The sequence below is a fragment of the Chanos chanos genome, chromosome 8 (genome assembly GCF_902362185.1).
Source record: "Chanos chanos chromosome 8, fChaCha1.1, whole genome shotgun sequence".
Lineage (NCBI taxonomy): Eukaryota > Metazoa > Chordata > Actinopteri > Gonorynchiformes > Chanidae > Chanos > Chanos chanos.
This window is the reverse complement of record NC_044502.1, coordinates 1,555,526-1,576,653: the sequence shown is the minus strand read 5'-3', so window position 1 is coordinate 1,576,653 and position 21,128 is coordinate 1,555,526. Positions and strand designations below refer to the sequence as shown.

Here is a 21,128-nt window from a genome sequence, read left to right as displayed (position 1 = left end):
CTGTCACTTTCCTCAATGCATATCATTTTGACATAATTCCAATAACAGATCTGGTCCATTCTCATTAGTGGAAACAAATTTTAGGTAGAGTTAAGACATTCATAACCAATATGTGCCTGGTCTGTGAAAAAAAGTTAGAAACAAAACAAAACAAAACCAAAAAAACTGCCCTCTTTTCAAATTATATTACTGCCCAAAGAGAAACACCCATCCAAAAACTAGATTAAAACAACATAGTAAACACTATGGTCATCACCTATCATTCATTACAAAATACACTAGTGTCAATTATTCACTCAAAAAAAAAAAAAAAAAGGTTTCTGTGTTGCAGGTCTGATAAACTGTTCTTCTTTGATCTAACACACTCAGACACATAAATAAACAAACACACAAGTTCATTCCATGATACTGTAAGAGGCCGTGGGGAGGCCGAGAGAGAGAGAAAGAGAGAGAGAGAAGGGGAGAGAGAGAGAGAGAGAGAAGGGGAGAGAGAGAGAGAGAGAGAGAGAGAGAGAGAGAAGGGGAGAGAGAGACAGGGAACTGACAGTGGAAGAGGCCAAAAGTTCAGACCAAACTGAACTGAACGGGTTTGTTCTGATCTAAAACACGAGGCTCTCAGTTTTCTTTATTTCTTTTTTTAAACCTTCTCTTTCTCCTTTTTTTTCCATGATTCAACTTTAATAAATAACCAATATGTGAAGGCAACGTCATTTGACAGAAACGTGAGTCTTCAGTCACAGGTGCCGGTCATTCCGAACGCTCCGAAGAAACTTCCCGGATCGTTAGCCTCACAGACTTAGGCAGATAAGGAAGGATGGGAGCGGTTTGCGGCTCTCATGTGCGTCTGGTTTTCTGTTTTTTGGACTGGCGTTTGGTGTCGTCTGTGATGGCGGCGTCTCCGCTGGCCTGGGCCAGCGCCCGAACGCCCTGGATCTGATTGACCAGCTGGAGGAAAAGTGGAATCACCTGTGGACACACACAGTGACGCGCTGTCAGGAAGCACTAACACCCACCGCCCCCCCCAAATCACTACGTTCTCTTTATGTAAAATGATTGTCTTTATTTGGTAATAAAATGAAATTTACTTCTTTTTTTTTTTTCTAAATAAGCGCAACAGGCTTTATTTAACGGTCACACCAACATGTCTCTGCCGTAACAACATCTAGACCATTTCAGCGCACAGTGCACGTCAGATGACAGCAGCAGAATGTAAAAAGATTTGTAAAGAGAGCGTGTCTGTGAGTGCGTCAACCCGAGTGAACACAACTGCAACGTCACAACACAAACATGTTTCACGGCGCACTGTCGGCTGATCTGAGGTCAGTTTTCGTACCTTCTCGTGGTTGTAGACGGCGAGCAGAAGCAGCAGAGTCAGGGGCAGAGCAATGTAGGAGCCCTGGGCCACGTCCTGATCAGGGATCTTCCTCTGGAGAGAGAAAGAAACGTCAGCACTGCTAAACTGCTCAAAGTTTCATCTGTTCTCTGACAGCTCATTTCCCTTACCCCTTTACAAAAAACACGTAAAAAACAAAGGCAGAAAAACTCATTGGTTTTGTGTCTTTCTCTCATCTCCTCCCTTTTATGGAAGAGAGAGGAAAGGTTTTGACACACCGAAGGAAAGAGGAACTGAAGAAAAGCATCCAGTGTCGTGTTACTCACAAGACAAAAATGCAACTTTACTCCTAATGATCCTAATGAGAGAGAGAGACTAAACTGGACCGAGAGCATGCTGGTTTGGTTCTGGACCTACCGTAGGGTTGAAGGACAGAGTGACATGCTTGTGATAACCGGACGAGGTGAAGGAGACCTGAGGCAGTTTGAAGTCGTACTGGGAGCGTGAGAGCGTGGTGTCTAGCATCAAAACATAGCTCTGTTCGGGAAAAAAAAAAAAAAACACAGATCAGAGATTTACTGTATTTCTGCTCCCTGGCGGTATATGTGTGAGTGATGTCATATCTCAGGGATGATTTGATTGGAGGCCCAGAGGGGGAAGGCCGGACGTACCTCTCCGTCGCGCGGTAACGGAGCGAAGTGGAAGAAGAGGGACTGGCCCAGCGACACGCTCTGGAAAGGACTGTCCAGGTTGTCACTCTTATACAGTTTCACCTGGAACGGAGCACAGGGATTTCAATTTACAATTACAATTTGGTATTTAGCAGACGCTTTTAACCAAAGCGACTTACAATAAGTGCATCAGTCAGATCCCATCACCCCATAAACAGAGATCACAATAAGGCTGCACATTAATTACTCTCTAAATTACGCTCCTGGAATTCAGTGACAGTAAACGATAAAGAGAAGACTTGTGATATAGGGACAAGGTTAGTAGGGGTTTTTTTTTATGGAAAGGGGAGGTTAGGCAGTGGGGGACAGGTGGGTTCTGAAGAGGTGGGTTTTCAGTTTCCTGCGGAAGATGGCAAGAGATTCCGCAATCCTGACTGAGTGAGGGAGGTCATTCCACCATCGCCAAGCAATTTCACCAGTTTCCACAGGCATTGTTATTCCGTGGATATTCAACGATGCACAGAGTGAACGGAAAATTACAAAGGTGGGGTAACTGGTCCCAGCTGTCATTTCTGACCAGTTAAGATTACAATGTGTAATGCTTATGCAACAGATAATGTTTTGCATACGATGATTTTTCCACCTGACAACGTTTTGATTTTTATTAACTCGCTCGATCCCTCGGGGTTTTCACTGATTAATTTCACGAGCAGAGCGTCAGACCACACCACTCCAGTCCTAGTGATTCTCAACCCTAACATTTATTCATTTAGTCTAACCCTGATCTTTTATCCAAAGAAACTTCCAGGACAAGGCTTTACTCGTATGATCTGCTGAATTAACATTGCCGGTGTTTGTTAAAAGTCTGCAGGTAGACTGACATGTTAAAAGCAGAGAGATTCACCGTCTGCATGGAGGTGAGAGATTTCTCTGATGTGTATGAGAGAGAGAGAGAAAGACAGACAGACAGATAGACAGACAGAGAGAGAGAGAGGGAGAAAGACAGACAGACAGATAGACAGACAGAGAGAGAGAGAGGGAGAGAGACAGACAGACAGACAGACAGACAGAGAGAGAGAGAGGGAGAGAGACAGACAGACAGACAGAGAGAGAGAGGGAGAGATACAGACAGGGAGAGAGACAGACAGACAGAGAGAGAGAGGGAGAGAGACAGACAGAGAGAGGGAGAGAGACAGACAGACAGAGAGAGAATCTTACCCAGAGCGTTGGCAGGTACTCCGGGGCAGTGATGATGTTTCCACTCAGGTCAAACTGATTGATCTGTCTGAAGGCAATGATGTTCACACCTTCAATGTCACTGTTCCCGACCTGTTAGGACAGAAAACAACACGTTTACACAGTGACCAGAGACTGTTCAGTCACGCAGCAGAAAAACCACACGTCAGCGGATTTAACTGCACTCTGACCTTCAGACACCTGCAGCGTGTATACACTGGGTACAAGAAAAATGATCCTTGTTTTGAAACAAATATACTGTCACATGTTTTTATATTATAACCACCGCTGACAAACAAATCAACACCTTCACACTCCTCTGAGCTGTCTCTCTCTCTCGGGTTCAGAATTTGAACTGGGCAGACAGGTGTAGGCAGCCTTGAGGTCGGAAACCAACCAGAGAGCAAGCACAGACGCTGGTTGACATGGAAACCAGAAGGACTTTGGTCCTCCAGGCCTGGATTTAGTCTGATTATCTGATTTTCTCTAGCCTTGTCTGAAAGTTTCTGTGTCCCCCACCGTAATTAAAGTAGACACACACACGCGCGCGCGCGCGGTTAGCTTTGGATCGCTGTTTACCTGGACGGTTCTGTGTTGTGGTAACGCTCTCTCGATGTGATCATTCCCCTCAGCCCTCAGCTGGATCATGTAGGTACAGTCAGGCTGTCAGCAAAACACCAGAGAAAACACAGCGTGAAACACACACACATATTCATGTAGGTACAGTCAGGCTGTCAGCAAAACACCAGAGAAAACACAGCGTGAAACACACACACACAGACAGACATACAGCTTCAGAGAGGTCAACGTTCTGACTGCATGGCTTTAATACACAGCATCTCTGTGATCGTTAATTCCCTGGTACCAAACTCTTCATTCACCCAACAGTCCACAGACTGTCTCTCCTGTCATGTGTCTCTTCTGTCTTTTCATCTGCCAGCCCTAAGCGACAGTTTTTTATCCATTTCAGTTACACCTCACATCCCCTCAGCCTCTCTCATATCCTCTCTCTCACTCTCTTTTCATTTAACTCAGATAAAAAAACTCCTGGATCGTTATCACGGCTCTGACCCGTCAACTCCCGTGAGAGTTTCCTTTCCACATGAAAAAGGTTTAAAAACGTAACTTTGGTCTGAAAACTCTGTCAAATCTCCTCTCACCAGTAAGCCTCTGAGTCTGAATCGTCCAGCCTCGTCCGTCACCGTGTCCTCGCTGTACAGGCTGCAGTCTCCCTGTCCCACCGCCTCCACGGCCGCGCCCTGCTCCGCGTCGCCACTCAGAGACTGAACCGTGCCATAGCAACTGACCAGGAACAAACCAACCACACTTAATACAGTCTTAATACCCGCTAGCTCTCTGTACTGAACCTACCACATATGACTGAGACCATAACACAGTATTACAAGATGTAACTAACGTTACGTAATAGTTTGATATTTTACTTTAGTTCAACAACTTCATATTCTAGAAAATATATTTTTGTCTGGAACTGCTCTTAAAAAAACACATAGATTCAGCCCCTATGTACCTGTAGGCACATATAACCTGACGGGGGCAGTAAGGTGTGGTCTGCTGTACCTGTAGGCACATATAACCTGACGGGGGGGGTAAGGTGTGGTCTGCTGTACCTGTACGCATATATAACCTGACGGGGGCAGTGAGGTGTGGTATCTGTAGGCACATATAACCTGACGGGGGCAGTAAGGTGTGGTCTGCTGTACCTGTACGCATATATAACCTGACGGGGGCAGTGAGGTGTGGTATCTGTAGGCACATATAACCTGACGGGGGCAGTAAGGTGAGGTCTGCTGTACCTGTAGGCATATATAACCTGACGGGGGCAGTAAGGTGTGGTATCTGTAGGCACATATAACCTGACGGGGGCAGTAAGGTGTGGTCTGCTGTACCTGTAGGCATATATAACCTGACGGGGGCAGTGAGGTGTGGTATCTCTAGGCACATATAACCTGACGGGGGCAGTAAGGTGTGGTCTGCTGTACCTGTAGGCACATATAACCTGACGGGGGCAGTAAGGTGTGGTATCTGTAGGCATATATAACCTGACGGGGGCGGTAAGGTGTGGTCCGCTGTACCTGTAGGCACATATAACCTGACGGGGGCAGTAAGGTGTGGTCTGCTGTACCTGTAGGCATATATAACCTGACGGGGGCAGTAAGGTGTGGTCTGCTGTACCTGTAGGCACATATAACCTGACGGGGGCAGTAAGGTGTGGTCTGCTGTACCTGTAGGCACATATAACCTGACGGGGGCAGTAAGGTGTGGACCGCTGTACCTGTAGGCTGTTTTAAAGCCAGTGATGGGGATATGGAGGCTCTGCCCTTCCTCTACCGTGATCATCTGAGACGCAGGTTCGAAACGGAACTCTTTCATCATGGGTTTGAAGTAGTACTGACCTGGACTCTGAGGACCAGAGAGGACAACGAGAATCTTTCACACCGAGGAACATCAGGGGGATTAAGGAAAGAAACGATACAAGATCATTACAGTGTAGAGATACTGTGAAACAAACCGTACCAGATTATTAAAGTTGAGGAGTCCTGTGTCCTGAGTGAGCAGGTTGGAGCGGAAGTTTCCTCCACTCAGAGAGAGTAAGACGCCTGAGAGAGGTGACCCATCTTCAGCTTTTATCTGAGGGGGAAAAAAAAAACAAAAAAACACACAGAGACTACTGATCAGAGACTACAGGTTTGGTCTGGCAAAAATGGTAAATCTACGATATTTAAAAAAAAACTAGCAGCAAAGAAGCCAACTGGATTAAAAAAAACAAACAAAAAAAAACTAAGTTCTGTTTGTTTGGTTCAGTGTTCTTGTGGCCACAGACTCCCATGACTTCACAGTAAGAGCAAAAAGGCAGACAAAGACACACGGCACAGACAGAATAACACAGAGGTTCTAGACTATTCTGTGACCTTGTATGTCAGATATGATTGGAATGACCTGTGTTCTGATTCTGAATGCTCAGAGCTTTGTCTCACCTCGAACGTGACTCCAGCCAGCGCGAACGCTTTAAAATCGCCCAGGGTTCCCTCGACGGGGGTCAGGACAAAGCCCTCTTTACTGGCTTTCACGTCGTACTCAGAATCACTGTGGAGAGGACCCACTCTGTGGGGAGACAGACAGACAGACAGACAGACAGACAGACAGACAGACAGACAGACAGACAGACAGACAGACAGACAGACAGACAGATGAGGGAGGGGTTCCAGTGTCAGAGGATGCTGCAAACACACTTATTTCTCCATCATGTTTCCACCTGAACTGATCCATTAAACATGATGAGTTAGACATGAGTTATCCTCTAACCCCACATTATCCCTGTCCTGAGCCTGGAGCTGCGCAGCATGACCTGTGTTAGGTGTCTCCCTACTCTAACACACCTGACAACACACACACACACACACTCACACACACTCACACACACACTCACACACACACTCACACACTACACTCACACACTACACTCACTCACACACACTCACTCACACACACTCACTCTCACACTCTCACTCTCACACACACACACACACTCACTCACTCACTCACGATTCAGCTAATCAAGGCCTTGATCGTTTTCTGAGGAGATGAACCAGGTGTGTGTTACAGCAGAGAGAGAGATCTGTGCTGATCCGTAGGGCTATGAGGAGCAGGATTAAGCAAAAGCTTAATTAAGTTTTTCTTAATTCAACACAGAAACACTGAGAGCTGCAAAGAGCTACGCGAGTAAACAATAAGCATGGCGCAAATAAAGATTCATTTTCCATCACTAATGACTCTTATGAGTTTTCTCTGTGTACCTGTAGACTCCAGTCTCGTCGGTGTGGACTGTAACCAGGGGCACTGAAGCTCCTCTCTCTTTAATGGTGATCTCCACGTCCTTCAGCTCAGGAGACACCTGCCCAACCAGAAACAGCCCTGCTCTCCCAGCGATCTCCACCATCCGACCCGGACAGCCCTCTGGAACAACACACAGCCAACACTTCAAAGACTTATTTTTTTAACCTGAGTCTAAAACAAACAAGCGTTCCACAGAAACCGACGCAGGTGTGAATTTTTCCCTGGGGGTGTGCAATATCTGAACTCTGACCTCCAGTAACTGTGGCCTCCACCTCAGGGGGGTAAAAGAGGAGCTCTTTGGATGAAGGAGTCACCGTGATCTTCTCTCCAGCACTGCAAGCATCAGCAGGACAAGAGGCCTTTTACTCACATGTTTATGTTCACATCCAGGCATCTCTGTCAGGGTTACAGTTATTACTGTGTATTGACTGTCCTGTGGAGTAACCTCCGGCCTAAGGACCTTATCCAGGGTCATCTCCACAGTGACATGTCATGTTTGGGCTTTGAACCTACAGCTCTCCAGACAGACTGTTTCCCTCACACCCAGAATACCCACTGCAGGGAGATAACAATTCCCCAAACTAACACTACACTCTCAATTCTGAACTTAACTTTAAGAGTGGATCGAGAGATTAGGCTTCCCTTTATTAAACTGGCACCAACTCAGAACGGTTCTTTATTAGCGGACCAGCTCAGCTTATGAAACCCAGACTTCATTAGTCATTATTCAGTACCGGGCCCAGTAGGAGAACTCGTAATGAAAAGGCTCCTGGAGCTCCTCCAGCTGCTCCTCCTCGGGAGAGCCTGCCTCCTCTCCGTTCCTCTCCCTCTCCTGCCTCTGGGCCGCAAGCTCCTGCAGACGACGCTCCCGTTCCTGCTCCTCCAGCGAGCGGAGGGGACCCAGGACCAGCGCCGGCTCGCTCTCGATCGACGACCTGAACGCGGACGGGGACGAGATGGGGCGACGTTAGTGATCTCAGCCGCTCGAGGCTGTGAACCACCAAGTCTGGTTTAATTACACACTGACGTCAACCTGACTGTGGCCTCCGTAGTCATTTTAAAAGATAAGATTTCAGAAATGCAATATTAATCAAAGTCGACGCGCTCGAACAATAGCAAATCAGCTCCAGGGGAATTCCCACAGAGCCGTTACTAAATAAAACTATAATGTCAGCAATTCCGTGTCAGTTCAGACAGCGCGGATGAACGAATCAATAAATCTACTCAAATGTGTTCCAAGCTTAAAGTCATCCAGACTCCACACTCTTGTCTAATTGGCAGGTGAACAGAGACTCATTTACTCTGTACACACTCGGTTCTGTTGTGTGCTGTTTTTCATACACACTCACTTGATTGTGACGGTCACATCCATTATCTTATTGGTGGTGATGAGTCCGGTCATGTGATGTCTGACAGCAGTCAGTGTGAGGATGCTGGGAGCAGATCTACACACATAGAGAAAACACACACACACACACACACAGGTCATTGGTCTGTAACAGCATACAGAATACACACCACCGGGCCAGCATTAACTCTGGGCTTTCCCATTGTCATATAAAATAAACGACAATCCCACCAAGGCACAATCACATATACAGCGTATGTGACCTCTGTGAGCGATACTTAGAGAAATGACCTTCTCATTATCACAATCAGTGTTGATATGATTTAACTCTAATCATCAGAAAATGAACTCCACTGCATATGAGAACATATTTACTAAAAACTAATATATTTCAAAATAAATTTCATTCAGAATTTCTCAGATAATGGGCAACATACGTGTTGTAGGTGTAGTAATCCTGCTCAAACTGGTGACAAGAACGAGGAGTCACTTTGTACACCCCTAATGAGGACAGAAAACACACACACACACACACACGCACACAGACACAGACACAGAGAGACACACACACACAGAGACACACACACACAGAGACACACACACACAGAGACACAGAGACACACACACACACACACACACACAGAGACACACACACACACACACACACACACAGAGACACACACACACAGAGACACACACACACACCAGACATCATGGTCAGCAACATGGGGACTTTTCTGAAGTGTATTCAGTCTTTGTGTCTGAGCGTAAGTGGGGAATAGGAGAAGTGTTTTTGTTAGTACCTGGTTTGGACAAGCAGAAACGGTTCACCCCCTTAGACAGATTATACACGCCCACATTCTCCGGCTTACTGCCATCCTGGAAAAACTCCTACACGGAGAGAGAGGACACTTTGGTTAGGGTTTTACAACACACTACAGGAGAGGAATTTTCCAAAGACACTTCAAAGAAGAAATCTAATCTAACTCTGAATGTCCGAGCTCCAGACCATCCCAAAGAACATTAATGTCACAGAGATTTTAGCTCATCAGGGTGATGGTGTGAGAGAGAGAGTGTGTTTTGTACCCACCGGGAAGATGGTGTGAGAGAGTGAGTGTGTTTTTTACCCACCGGGGTGAAGGTGTGAGAGAGAGAGTGTGTTTTGTACCCACCGGGAAGATGGTGTGAGAGACAGAGTGTGTTTTTTACTCACCAGGGTGATGGCGTGAGACAGGGAACAGCGAAGCATGTAGCCTGTCTGTCTGAACTCCACCCCAAGCACGTCTGAGTCCACCACCTCCACCTCCACCGACTTCTGCTTCCAACACCACTCCTCATGAGCGATGCTCACTGACAAACACATCAGATAAACCCGTCTTAAAACATCACCCACAGTCAGTGCAGATTCAGTCTCACAGTCAGTGCAGATTCAGTCTCACAGTCATAACACACAAAGCTCTCTCTTCACAGACCCACACCTCTGTTTCTGACACCGGACCTGATCCAAGCCTTTGCTGTGGTGTTTCTGTGGTCGTAGCATTAGGGCATTCTATTATTTTAATAATATAATAACTTTACTGTAGCTTTTGAAAAATATTTTATTCATCTACAGAGGACATTTATTTGTCAGAGCAAACAGAAAACTTGGTGCCCCAGTGCTGGTCTCTGTTAGGGGCGACCGGCAGACCGGCCAGGCGTGATGTGGCAAACCGCTTTCCTGACCTAACCCGACATGGACGGTCGGCTTTAACACGGTCGGCTTTAACACGGTCAGCTTTAACACGGTCTGGTCAGTTTCAGAGTAAATGGTCTGGCTCTTGCACGTCCCGCTCATCAAAAGGATTTCGTTTAACCCTGAAAGCGCGAGGTCTTACCTTTGTACTTCCCAGGCAGGACGTTATTGAAACTGAAGGTGAGTGTGTCGCTGCTGCCGGACAGCTGCACGTTTATCCTCTCGCCCTGTCTGCTCACAGGCTGGAGACTCACCGGCAACTCTCCGCACGCCGCTGGAAATCAGTTTCACATTCTCTTAATTCTGTTAATCCATCAGTTTTCATTTTTCTCCCCTTCAAGTCTATCACCCTACTGACTGACGAGCACAACCACCATCAAGGTACACAGTTTCAGGTCACACTGCGGTTGGCTGCTCTCACTTTTGTAACCATCACTTCAATTTTTATTTATTTTTAATGTAAAGCCATTTTATATATATGTATAAATATGCCAATACACCTGTACTAAAACATCTTCATGACACAAGAAACAGCATGAGAGGAAAGTTTAGCATCCCCTCCTGCAGTGCAGCGTTGAATAGGAGGATCACTCACCCAGACAGGAGACAGAACCAGAAACAGACGTGATGAACTGGGTGAAAAGCAGCTCGTTCAGCGGGTGGTCGACCACAGAAATGTCCAGGGAGTGAGGCTGCAGGCCGAGTCCAGCTCTGACTTCGGATTCGGGGAGGGTGACCTGTTAAAATGACCACAACACATAAGAAAACAATGACAGGACCTGACAGTATTAACCATCCAAACTGTTCCTCAGGGGGAATGAATCAGTAATGACTAGTGTAGGTAATGTTACAAGAGACAAGGTTATAAACCAATCAAGACATTTGTGTTGTTGAAAATTGTCCACTTGACCACAATTTTATCAGTAAACACAGAAATAAGGTCATTTGTTCTGCTACATATTTCCGAATATGTTTTAAGACTCCATGAAGCATTCAGTCAGGGCAAAATTAATAAATAACACATTTATTTGAAGTGTCAGACTGTAAGCATCTCTCTACATTAAAAAAATATGTCTTTATTTCTTAAATGGTACAATTATTCCCTGATTTTGTTTTTCACAACCGTTTTCTTTATTTCACTGAGCAGACAGTTATGACACCCAACTCCGATTCACACTGCATAGTTATGACACCTAACTCCGATTCACACTGCATAGTTATGACACCTAACTCCGCTTTACACTGCATAGTTATGACACCTAACTCCGCTTTACACTGCATAGTTATGACACCCAACTCCGATTCACACTGCATAGTTATGACACCTTACTCAGATTCACACTGCATAGTTATGACACCTTACTCCGATTCACACTGCATAGTTATGACACCCAACTCCGATTCACACTGCATAGTTATGACACCTTACTCAGATTCACACTGCATAGTTATGACACCTTACTCAGATTCACACTGCATAGTTATGACACCTTACTCAGATTCACACTGCATAGTTATGACACCTTACTCCGATTCACACTGCATAGTTATGACTCCTAACTCCGCTTTACACTGCATAGTTATGACACCTAACTCAGATTCACACTGCATAGTTATGACACCTAACTCAGATTCACACTGCATAGTTATGACACCTAACTCAGATTCACACTGCATAGTTATGACACCTTACTCAGATTCACACTGCATAGTTATGACACCTTACTCAGATTCACACTGCATAGTTATGACACCTTACTCAGATTCACACTGCATAGTTATGACACCTTACTCAGATTCACACTGCATAGTTATGACTCCTAACTCCGCTTTACACTGCATAGTTATGACACCCAACTCCGCTTCACACTGCATAGTTATGACACCTTACTCCGATTCACACTGCATAGTTATGACACCTTACTCCGATTCACACTGCATAGTTATGACACCCAACTCCGATTCACACTGCATAGTTATGACGCCTAACTCAGATTCACACTGCATAGTTATGACACCTTACTCAGATTCACACTGCATAGTTATGACACCTTACTCAGATTCACACTGCATAGTTATGACACCTTACTCCGATTCACACTGCATAGTTATGACACCTTACTCAGATTCACACTGCATAGTTATGACACCTAACTCAGATTCAAACTGCATAGTTATGACACCTAACTCAGATTCACACTGCATAGTTATGACACACAACTCAGATTCACACTGCATAGTTATGACACACAACTCAGATTCACACTGCATAGTTATGGCACCTAACTCAGATTCACACTGCATAGTTATGACACCTTACTCAGATTCACACTGCATAGTTATGACACCCAACTCCGATTCACACTGCATAGTTATGACACCTAACTCAGATTCAAACTGCATAGTTATGACACCTAACTCAGATTCACACTGCATAGTTATGACACACAACTCAGATTCACACTGCATAGTTATGACACACAACTCAGATTCACACTGCATAGTTATGGCACCTAACTCAGATTCACACTGCATAGTTATGACACCTTACTCAGATTCACACTGCATAGTTATGACACCCAACTCCGATTCACACTGCATAGTTATGATGCCTAACTCAGATTCACACTGCATAGTTATGACACACAACTCAGATTCACACTGCATAGTTATGACACCTTACTCAGATTCACACTGCATAGTTATGACACCTTACTCAGATTCACACTGCATAGTTATGACACCTAACTCAGATTCACACTGCATAGTTATGGCACCTAACCCAGATTCACACTGCCTAACTATTCAATATAGTGTGCAGCCCTGTGTGCAGTTGGTGTACTTATAAACTTTTTACTTGTACGCTGCAGCCTCCTGTGTAAAATGTGCATATGTGTACAGTTTTTAGCTGTAGTCTCCTTTGTAAATTTTGTTTGTTTGTAGTTTGTACCTGTACGCTGTAGTCTCCTGGTTTGGCCTGGAAGCAGAAGGCTCCCTGGTGGTCACTGTCAGTGGTCTGGATAGCCATGTGGTCCTGACCTCTGGGAGAGAGGGTGACCCTGTATCGGCCCAACTGTTTTATCCCCTCAGGCAAACGGGTGATCAAGATACGACCACACACACTGAATCTGAACGCACAAACCACCAAAGAGAAGGATTATTTACATTTTTTTCCAATTAGGAGGCCAACATACCTCCGCTACAAAAACATTGCTCACAGTGATTGGATGAAATATCTGTCAATCAGAAACACTAACCCGGCAGTGACGATGTCTGGGAGCTGAGGAGTGCTCGGAGCGATTTTCACCGTGACCGGCTCGAAGAACATGAACTCTTTGTGAGTGTGGATTGTGTAAGTCCCTGTGGTCATGTTCTCCAGACGGAAAGAGCCGTCCTCTTTGGTTAAGACTAGGAAAAAAAATAGACACAACCATATTTAAAAAGAAAGGGAAGCAGCGCAGCAAACTACTCATCACTCACTCCCCTGCTAAAACTAAACAAATCAATCCAACAGAACACACTTACATACAAATACAATAATGTATTGGTTCTTTTTTTATGATGATACACTCCAACATGCCTGTAAACTCATTTACTCCAGCATTCCCATTAGGGAAAAGGAGCAATGTGATTTGAAAACGGAAATTTTCATCACTTTTATATTTTTTTAACCATTTACCAAAGACACACACATATCCATCTCTACAGCCCGGAGATTTAACACAATTCTACCACATCCGGCCGTGAGACAGCACTGCATTTCTGAGACTCCAGGTCATACATCCATACAGCGGACACTGTAATTACCTTTAATCTGGTTATTGAGGGTGACGGAAGCGTCCGGGACACCCTCCCCATCGGGGCGATTAAGGACCCTTCCCGTCACTGAGAAGCCCATGACTTGAAATATTGGCTTTGGTAAGAGCGGAGGAAACACAGAGAAAGCAAATAAGATTTAAAGCAACATTTAATCTCTCAATATAAAGATATTACTTTCCTGTCTAATTACTTTCACATTGTCAAATAGTTCATTAAGACAATAACCTGGCTGGAGGGAGAACACAGACATAGTCAAATCTGTAAGCAAAAGCTGAATCAGATCTGGCCAGTCTTTTTAAACCAGAAAACCAAGATGACTAGAAAATCCACTTCTTTCACAAAAACCCTAAATGAAATCCAACTACGTACAAAACCAGTGAGAGAGTGTGTGTGTGGCTATGCTGACACAGAGAGGGACATGATTTCCCACAGTGACTGTGACACTGGACATTCCAGGTCTTTCCAGTGTAAGCTCATTCTCATTCATGTCACAGCCAGTGGCTGAGTCCTGGTTCCACAAACAGACATAATACTGAGCTATGAAGACGCGTCCAGGACTCACCTCTAGTTTTAAACTGCGATGCTCTACTCTGAAGTCCAGCCGAGACGGAGCCACGTCAAACGTGATTCTCTCTCCTCTGTAATACGGCACCTGCAGAAACACACACGCCCCTTCTGCTCAGGTCACATTCAGCCATGCAAATGGTTTTTTCTATGCCAGAGAAAGGTAACCAAGCAGATTCATGTCACAATACGAGAACAACTTGGTAAATATTTTAGAGCACCCACACTGAGTGACGTTAAAACTGTGCAAAAACTGTAATATACTGTTGGAATTTCCTGATCATACACACACCCTAAAATAAATTAAGTCACAGCTGCCATATCTTGCCAATATAAGTTGCTGTGGTATGAGTATACATACTGAGAAACAAACAAATAAAAACTTTTTCTTTCAGTTAACTGTTAGAGCAGATATAGGCAAATGGTCAGACATGTCCAGATGTTCCAATTTTCTAGTTCAAGACTTGCTCATCTAATGCTCTCTATTTTATAGGCAATAGACGGACAAGCTGAAAGAGAGACAGATAGATAGATAGAACGACAGATAGACAGATCGACAGAAACGCTCACAAAGTATGTGTAGCCCAGCTGAATGATGTCCCAGGGTCGTTTGTTCGATTGATAATAGGTTGAGGGACAGTCGTCACTTTGTTCTTTGACTTGATTGGTTAGGGGGCGGGGCGTGTGGGAGAGCGCGGGGCTCGAACAGAGCGAGAGTAGGGACTACAAGATGTCGTTTGGAAGAAAACGAAGATTTAAAAGAATGTGGTTTTGAGGTATACTTTTAGGAGACAATATAAAAAACTGTCTCTGTACATACGAGACGTCCAGAACACGAGGGAAGGTGTTGGATGCAACGTAACGGATAGATTTTTTAGTGTATCAGGTCTAGCGAAATGTCAATTAGCAGAGAGGCTAACCGTTTGTCTACTAGCCTATGCGGAGACACGAGCTGCCCTCTGTTCTCTGTCGACAACGAACGGTAGGAGGAAAACGCGCTCCAAGTGACCTGGCTAAAAGCCCTTGAGCCCCTTTGGGAATGTGGGAAAATACAGTTCCGACCAGATAGCGCTCCAGGTTACGAGAGAAGGCTGTGGGTTCCCCTGGCTCCGGTGGAGAAAGATTTCTCCTAACATCTTTGACGCTCGCGACTCACCTTGTCACTTTCTCCCTCTTCGCCAGTTGGACTTCTCAAGTCATCACATCTGCTACTGTAAGTACTCATGACTTTTTACTGTTTGCTCTGTTTGAGCCGAGCGGCTTTTGTACCCAGATAACGATCAGACTTGCAACGGGGTTGTTTGCTTTGTTTTAATCGTTTCGTTTCTCTCTCTGTCGACTTGTAGTCGTGTGTATGTGTGAACCCACCGAGTTCAGTGTTGAGGCTGAATCTCATTTAGTGTTATAGGATGGTTTTCATATTTATATTTCATATTTGTAGGATGGTTTCAAAACCACAAGTAGTTTTATGTAGGCAAGGCGAGGGAATATTAGGTTATAGAAATATAGGAATAACAAATTAGACTTTTTCAAAGCAACCCAGTAAGTGTGCTTGTTTGTTTACTTATTTGTTTCTTTAAGCATATATTTATCAGTTTACTTATTTATTGGAGAATGTACTCTGCAATCCACATTGATGTGTTTATTTTTATACTTACTTTTGATAAACAGTAGTGGTAAATTGCAATATGTACATCGGAATATGTGCTCCATTAGGCCTAGTAGATCGGTAATGGTTACAAGAAGTAATAAGACATTCTAAAGCGTCTGTGCATTCAAAACTTAACGACTCATCCTAAATTACAAAGGGCTTTCAGAAATATTAAGTTAGTAACAAAGTAAACAAAGAGGGTGCTGCCCCTCTGTATCCACGGGGTGAAGAACATGTTGCATATCGGGAAGATTATCTTACCACAGTGTACTCCCCGCTGCCGAGGCATGGGAAGGAGAAGGTGCCGTCCTCTCCAGACTGTGTACTGCACAGGTAAGTGAGGGAGGCGTCTCCTGAAGACGCTCCATCCACTAGAGCTGTGTCACACCCACTGATGTCCTGGGAAACAAACGTTAGTGAGAACGCTGTGAGAGGTCACCTCAGAATGACCGCATTTAAATAACACTTCAATCACAAGACTTTGCATCAGGCAGCATTTTTTTTTTTTTGGAATGGAAATGTACTGTGTAATGCATGACCCTGATTGTCTATGAAATCCAGTGCAGAGCTCTTTAAACAAAACCAAAAAAAACAAAAACATCTCTCTGGCACATTAAACCCATTGGACTCTCACCTCTGTGGTCATGGTGGCAGAGAAGAGCAGGAAGTTAACCTCTTTCATAGGTTCTCCGTCGCTCTGAACCTCGCCCGAAACATCATATCCCCTCACCACAAGGGGCGCTGCTGCCGGGGCGTTGCCGTTGGAAACTGTCACCGTGGTTGTGCTCTGTAACAGGGTTCAGAGCGTCAGTGAAATGATTACCCCACGACCATATTCTTTTTTTCGAACCCCAAAATCCTGTCACGTCTTACAGATCTTACTGACTCTGCCACGTGCCCCAATATCTGACTTCAGTGAATACGCAAAATGGTCCACAGCACATAAGCTACCATTCTCTGTTCTGGTCCCCTACCCCCCAACAATACGGACCTGTTCCAGGGTCCATGATGCATGAGTGGAAGTGATGTCATAATTTCCTGGAAGCACCTTGGAGAAAGTATACCTGTAAAACAATTGAAAAAACAACTTATTTTGCCACTCAGAAAGTTGAGAGAACTACAGTCTGTATATATATATATATTCCCCTATTTTTATTTTCTTTGTTTATTCTTCCTATTTTAGTATTTTTATTTCCTTTGCACCGATTTCACTGACTCTCCTGAAAAATGCAAAATGCATGCATGATTAACGCTTCATTTCAAATAGCGGAGAAACAAAGTACTTTTAAGAAAGTTTTAAAGTCATGTCAGCACTTCTAATTTGTAACATTTAATGTATAATTCCCCATGAATGAGCTGTGTACATGAAGGTGAAAACCAGTGCTCTGTACTCACTGTCCTCCTGTCTGTGTGAGAGTGGTCTGAAGGATTGCATCCTCTCCCGCTCTTCTCAACGTCACCACTACACCTGCCGGGCCCAGCAGGTGACCTTTACTCAGGACCTACAGCGCCAGGGCAGACGACCCCACATCAACACAAGCACAGCACAGCAGCAGCAGCAGCAGCTCATTTTCACTTTGACCAGAAAGCAGTAAATTGCTTTCATCAATATCTGTGACTCTCGGGAAAGAACTTATCATTACGCTATGCGATGACTTTAGCATTGCTATTCCCAGAGGATCTACCACTGCAGACCATGCCAGTTTTGAATGGATGAGAATCATTACGCTCATATTTGTAAAACAAACCCATAAAGGTACAGCAGAATTTACTCCGAGTCTAAAACTCATGTCAGTATGTCACTGAATAAGAAACACTGATACTTGGTTTGTGCTGTGCTCAGTTTTCACAGCTGGGGGTTTTCGCCGAGGGCAAAGGTGATCTCATGACAGAACAGCAGCTGAAACAGCTTTCCAAACGTCAACACCAACATTGTTCTTACCGATCCAGTCACAGAGAAGCCGGTGAAGAAGAAGTTGATGTCCTGTTCTTTGGTGCAGATGTCAGAGATTCCATCCACATGTAGGTCCACAGCAGTGGGTTCTGTCAACGTACAGACAACGTAAGAGGACTTCTGACCGCATACATATGAACTTTATATTAGACAACAGACTTCAGATCCAGCTTTAAAATCAAAACAGCTGTGTTCTGTTAGAGCTGTCCTTCCTGCAACTGGCGTCTCAAACCAGTAGGACCTTCCACAAAGCAGGATTACCCAGGTAGCCAAGCAGCTGAAGCCAGTCAAGAAAGTCGAAAAGGAATTTGTCTTAGCGCTTCTCCTTTTGGATTGTTTGGCTCAATGATCTGACTTACAGGGAAATTCTGCAATGGGGGTGTGACATTAAGTCCGAAATCTTCCGATTAGTCCTGAGCCAACAGCCTTTAAAGTCTGTATGTATTTATGATTCTGGAGATTCTCTCCTTACCAAAGCTCCATCCCAGAGGAGGTTCGATCTTCAAGATGAAATCACCCTGTGATGACAGGAAGTCTCTGTTAGCATCACTAAAGCTTGCTTTCGCTCTATACTTAGGACGATATTGATAATGGTGATGTGATAGGTCACATGAAAAATGACATTCTTGTCACTAATCATGCAGTTAATCTAGATTAATCTGGACAAACTCTCTGAAAAATGACAGTCTGATGAAAAGACAGGAGTGATGTACCTTGTCGTAGAGAGGGATCATAAAATAGCCGTTTATGGGTGCGCAGTCCGTCTGGTATTTGAGGGAACCCTGTTTGGTGTACAGCCTTATCTGTTCGCAGAAAAATGACATGATGTGAAATTAACACACTGACGTCAAGAAGAAAGAATGCCAAAGTTTCATTTTTACAACATGGTTTCACTCAAGCTGAACAATGACAAACGATTATCGGAATAACTATAGATTTGATTTAGCACAAGTGACGGTGTTTGAGATAAAAAGTCAAGTTTGAGGCATGAACGACAACTTCAATGGATGAAAACAAAGCTGTGTAATTCGACGTGACAGAGTGAAGCAGTTCTGATTCATGGCGGAAACGATACAGCTAGCCATCACTTAAGAAATAAGCAGAAGTTATGAAATTTCTTAGTACGTAACGACAGGTTGTTAATGCACTGTTGGCCTTATGTGTTAAGTATCCGTTACAGCGTCTCAAGCAGTTTCGAGGAAACATATTGGCCGTACTAGACCACTGCCCGAAACACTTAACTGCCCAGACCCCGTAATCAGCACACTCATTCATCAGTATTTTAAACGGCAAGTGGTATCTTACAGTTAATCGAAGGTATTAAGATGAGGGGAACGGCGTGCAAGGAATTGCAACGGGGAGAAAGGGCTTTTTTCCAAAGAGACCGTCAATTTAACTGAGGACACTGTCGGCATTATAAAGGATAAGCGGGGTAGTTACTGAACTGCATCAAGTTCGGGAGTGGGTTAAAGAAGTTCCTAGACTTTCTACACTAATCTCCAAACTCCCTAATCAACCTCAACACAGAACAGCAGCCAACAGGTTGAACTTTTCACACTGCAGTTAAGGTTTTAGTTGATATTAACACTATTCCATCATATGACTGCTTCTATTCGCTTATCTGTGGCTCGAATCAAGTGATCAGGAAGCCGTCAGAATTTAGCAATAGCATTTAATCCTTCTTGTGGTATTTAGGGATTACGACAATGAATTACCTCTATATTATCATTGAGTGTATTGTGAAAAAAACATGAACTTTTACATCTAACAGATTTTAATAACAATATGTAAAGTCGCGACAGGGTGATTCCGACCCTCTAAGATAGCCAGCAACAGCTAACTAAGATAGCATAATGCTGGCAGGTTAAATCAGCACAGGGGGCATGAGTGACTAGCTAATAAGCTTGTCTGCTAATGGACTTTCAAAGACAGACTATTTGCAAAGGCATTTTAAAGACATACATGTGATGCCTGCCATACTAAAAGATCAACTAGTCGGTGACATATTTTACTGCAGTGACTTGTAAATTGTCTCCCAAGTCTTCTCTTGAACCATTCTAACGCGCTGTAAGTCAATTTAGCGAGCTAGCTTAGCTAGCATTTTAAGCTTTATCCTCTCCACCGACAAGCACATTAAGTGCCTCGCTTACCTCGATAAGAGAGTAATTAATTTCCACATCAGATTTAACGAATCCTCCGCAACCAACCAAAATATCATCTGCACCCCTTGCCAATAGTACAAACTGAGAAAGGATGACATAGGCAAGAATCCTTATTTCGCTATTGGCAGCCATAGCTGTACTACGGATACTTGAATGAACCCGCAGGTGTAGTACAGAACACATGTCTTGTTGCTCTTGAAGATTAATGAGAGTTAGGTCAACTGAAATGAGTGTATCGCCACCAACTGGGCTGGAGTATAGGTTAACGAAATGTACGACAATTATGAAAAAACAACAGTACTTCTGTTGCTCACTCTTAAAAATAGATCTGTAAATGTTTCGAACCTAAGGTCATTTTAAAAACTGATTAAGGCAAGTGCTGTGCACATTCTTCTGTGTCTCTTTTTGGGATTAGACATTTCCAGGCATTACGCTTATCCTCAGGACCTGTTTAACTGGATATATACTTACATCTTTCAAGAGATATAGAGGTGCATAGGTATTATCTTCAGCTGACAGAATCCCTGCATTCTGCATAGGTTCCTGCCCTGATTTTAGTTCACCTCACAGTTCCCACTTTAACCCACAGTTCACCTCTGTCCTAAATCAGTTCCAAAGCAAAAGGTCTGTGACCATTGTAATGCATTGTCCCACCATGGACTGCTGTGTGTTAATCACTCTACATAAATTAAGAGCGACAAGAAAAGTTTTTCCTTGAAAATCTTTTCACTAAGGATGGATGTGTTTAGCTGCTCTTCACTCGCAGTTTCTCAGATAAATCTCCAAGGCCGAGGATACCATTT

At 44.2% G+C, this 21,128-nt stretch overlaps 1 protein-coding gene across 1 annotated transcript; it reads right to left on the bottom strand.

Moving 5' to 3' along the window:
- Positions 1-500: 500 nt before the first annotated feature.
- nomo (nodal modulator) lies at positions 501-20,470 on the bottom strand. The gene is made up of 31 exons (XM_030781415.1): positions 20,314-20,470; positions 18,877-18,966; positions 18,636-18,681; positions 18,152-18,252; positions 17,605-17,711; positions 17,201-17,273; positions 16,844-16,996; positions 16,471-16,608; positions 14,557-14,646; positions 13,983-14,088; positions 13,433-13,583; positions 13,126-13,303; positions 10,771-10,912; positions 10,318-10,449; positions 9,657-9,793; positions 9,247-9,334; positions 8,881-8,944; positions 8,445-8,540; positions 7,830-8,030; positions 7,346-7,428; positions 7,056-7,215; positions 6,237-6,363; positions 5,776-5,889; positions 5,534-5,661; positions 4,401-4,542; positions 3,820-3,903; positions 3,223-3,333; positions 2,005-2,106; positions 1,751-1,870; positions 1,334-1,426; positions 501-966 (listed from the first exon to the last, which is right to left on the bottom strand). The coding sequence occupies exons 1-31, from the start codon at positions 20,455-20,457 to the stop codon at positions 835-837; spliced, it is 3,633 nt and encodes a 1,210-aa protein (XP_030637275.1). The 5' UTR covers positions 20,458-20,470; the 3' UTR covers positions 501-834.
- Positions 20,471-21,128: the final 658 nt, after the last annotated feature.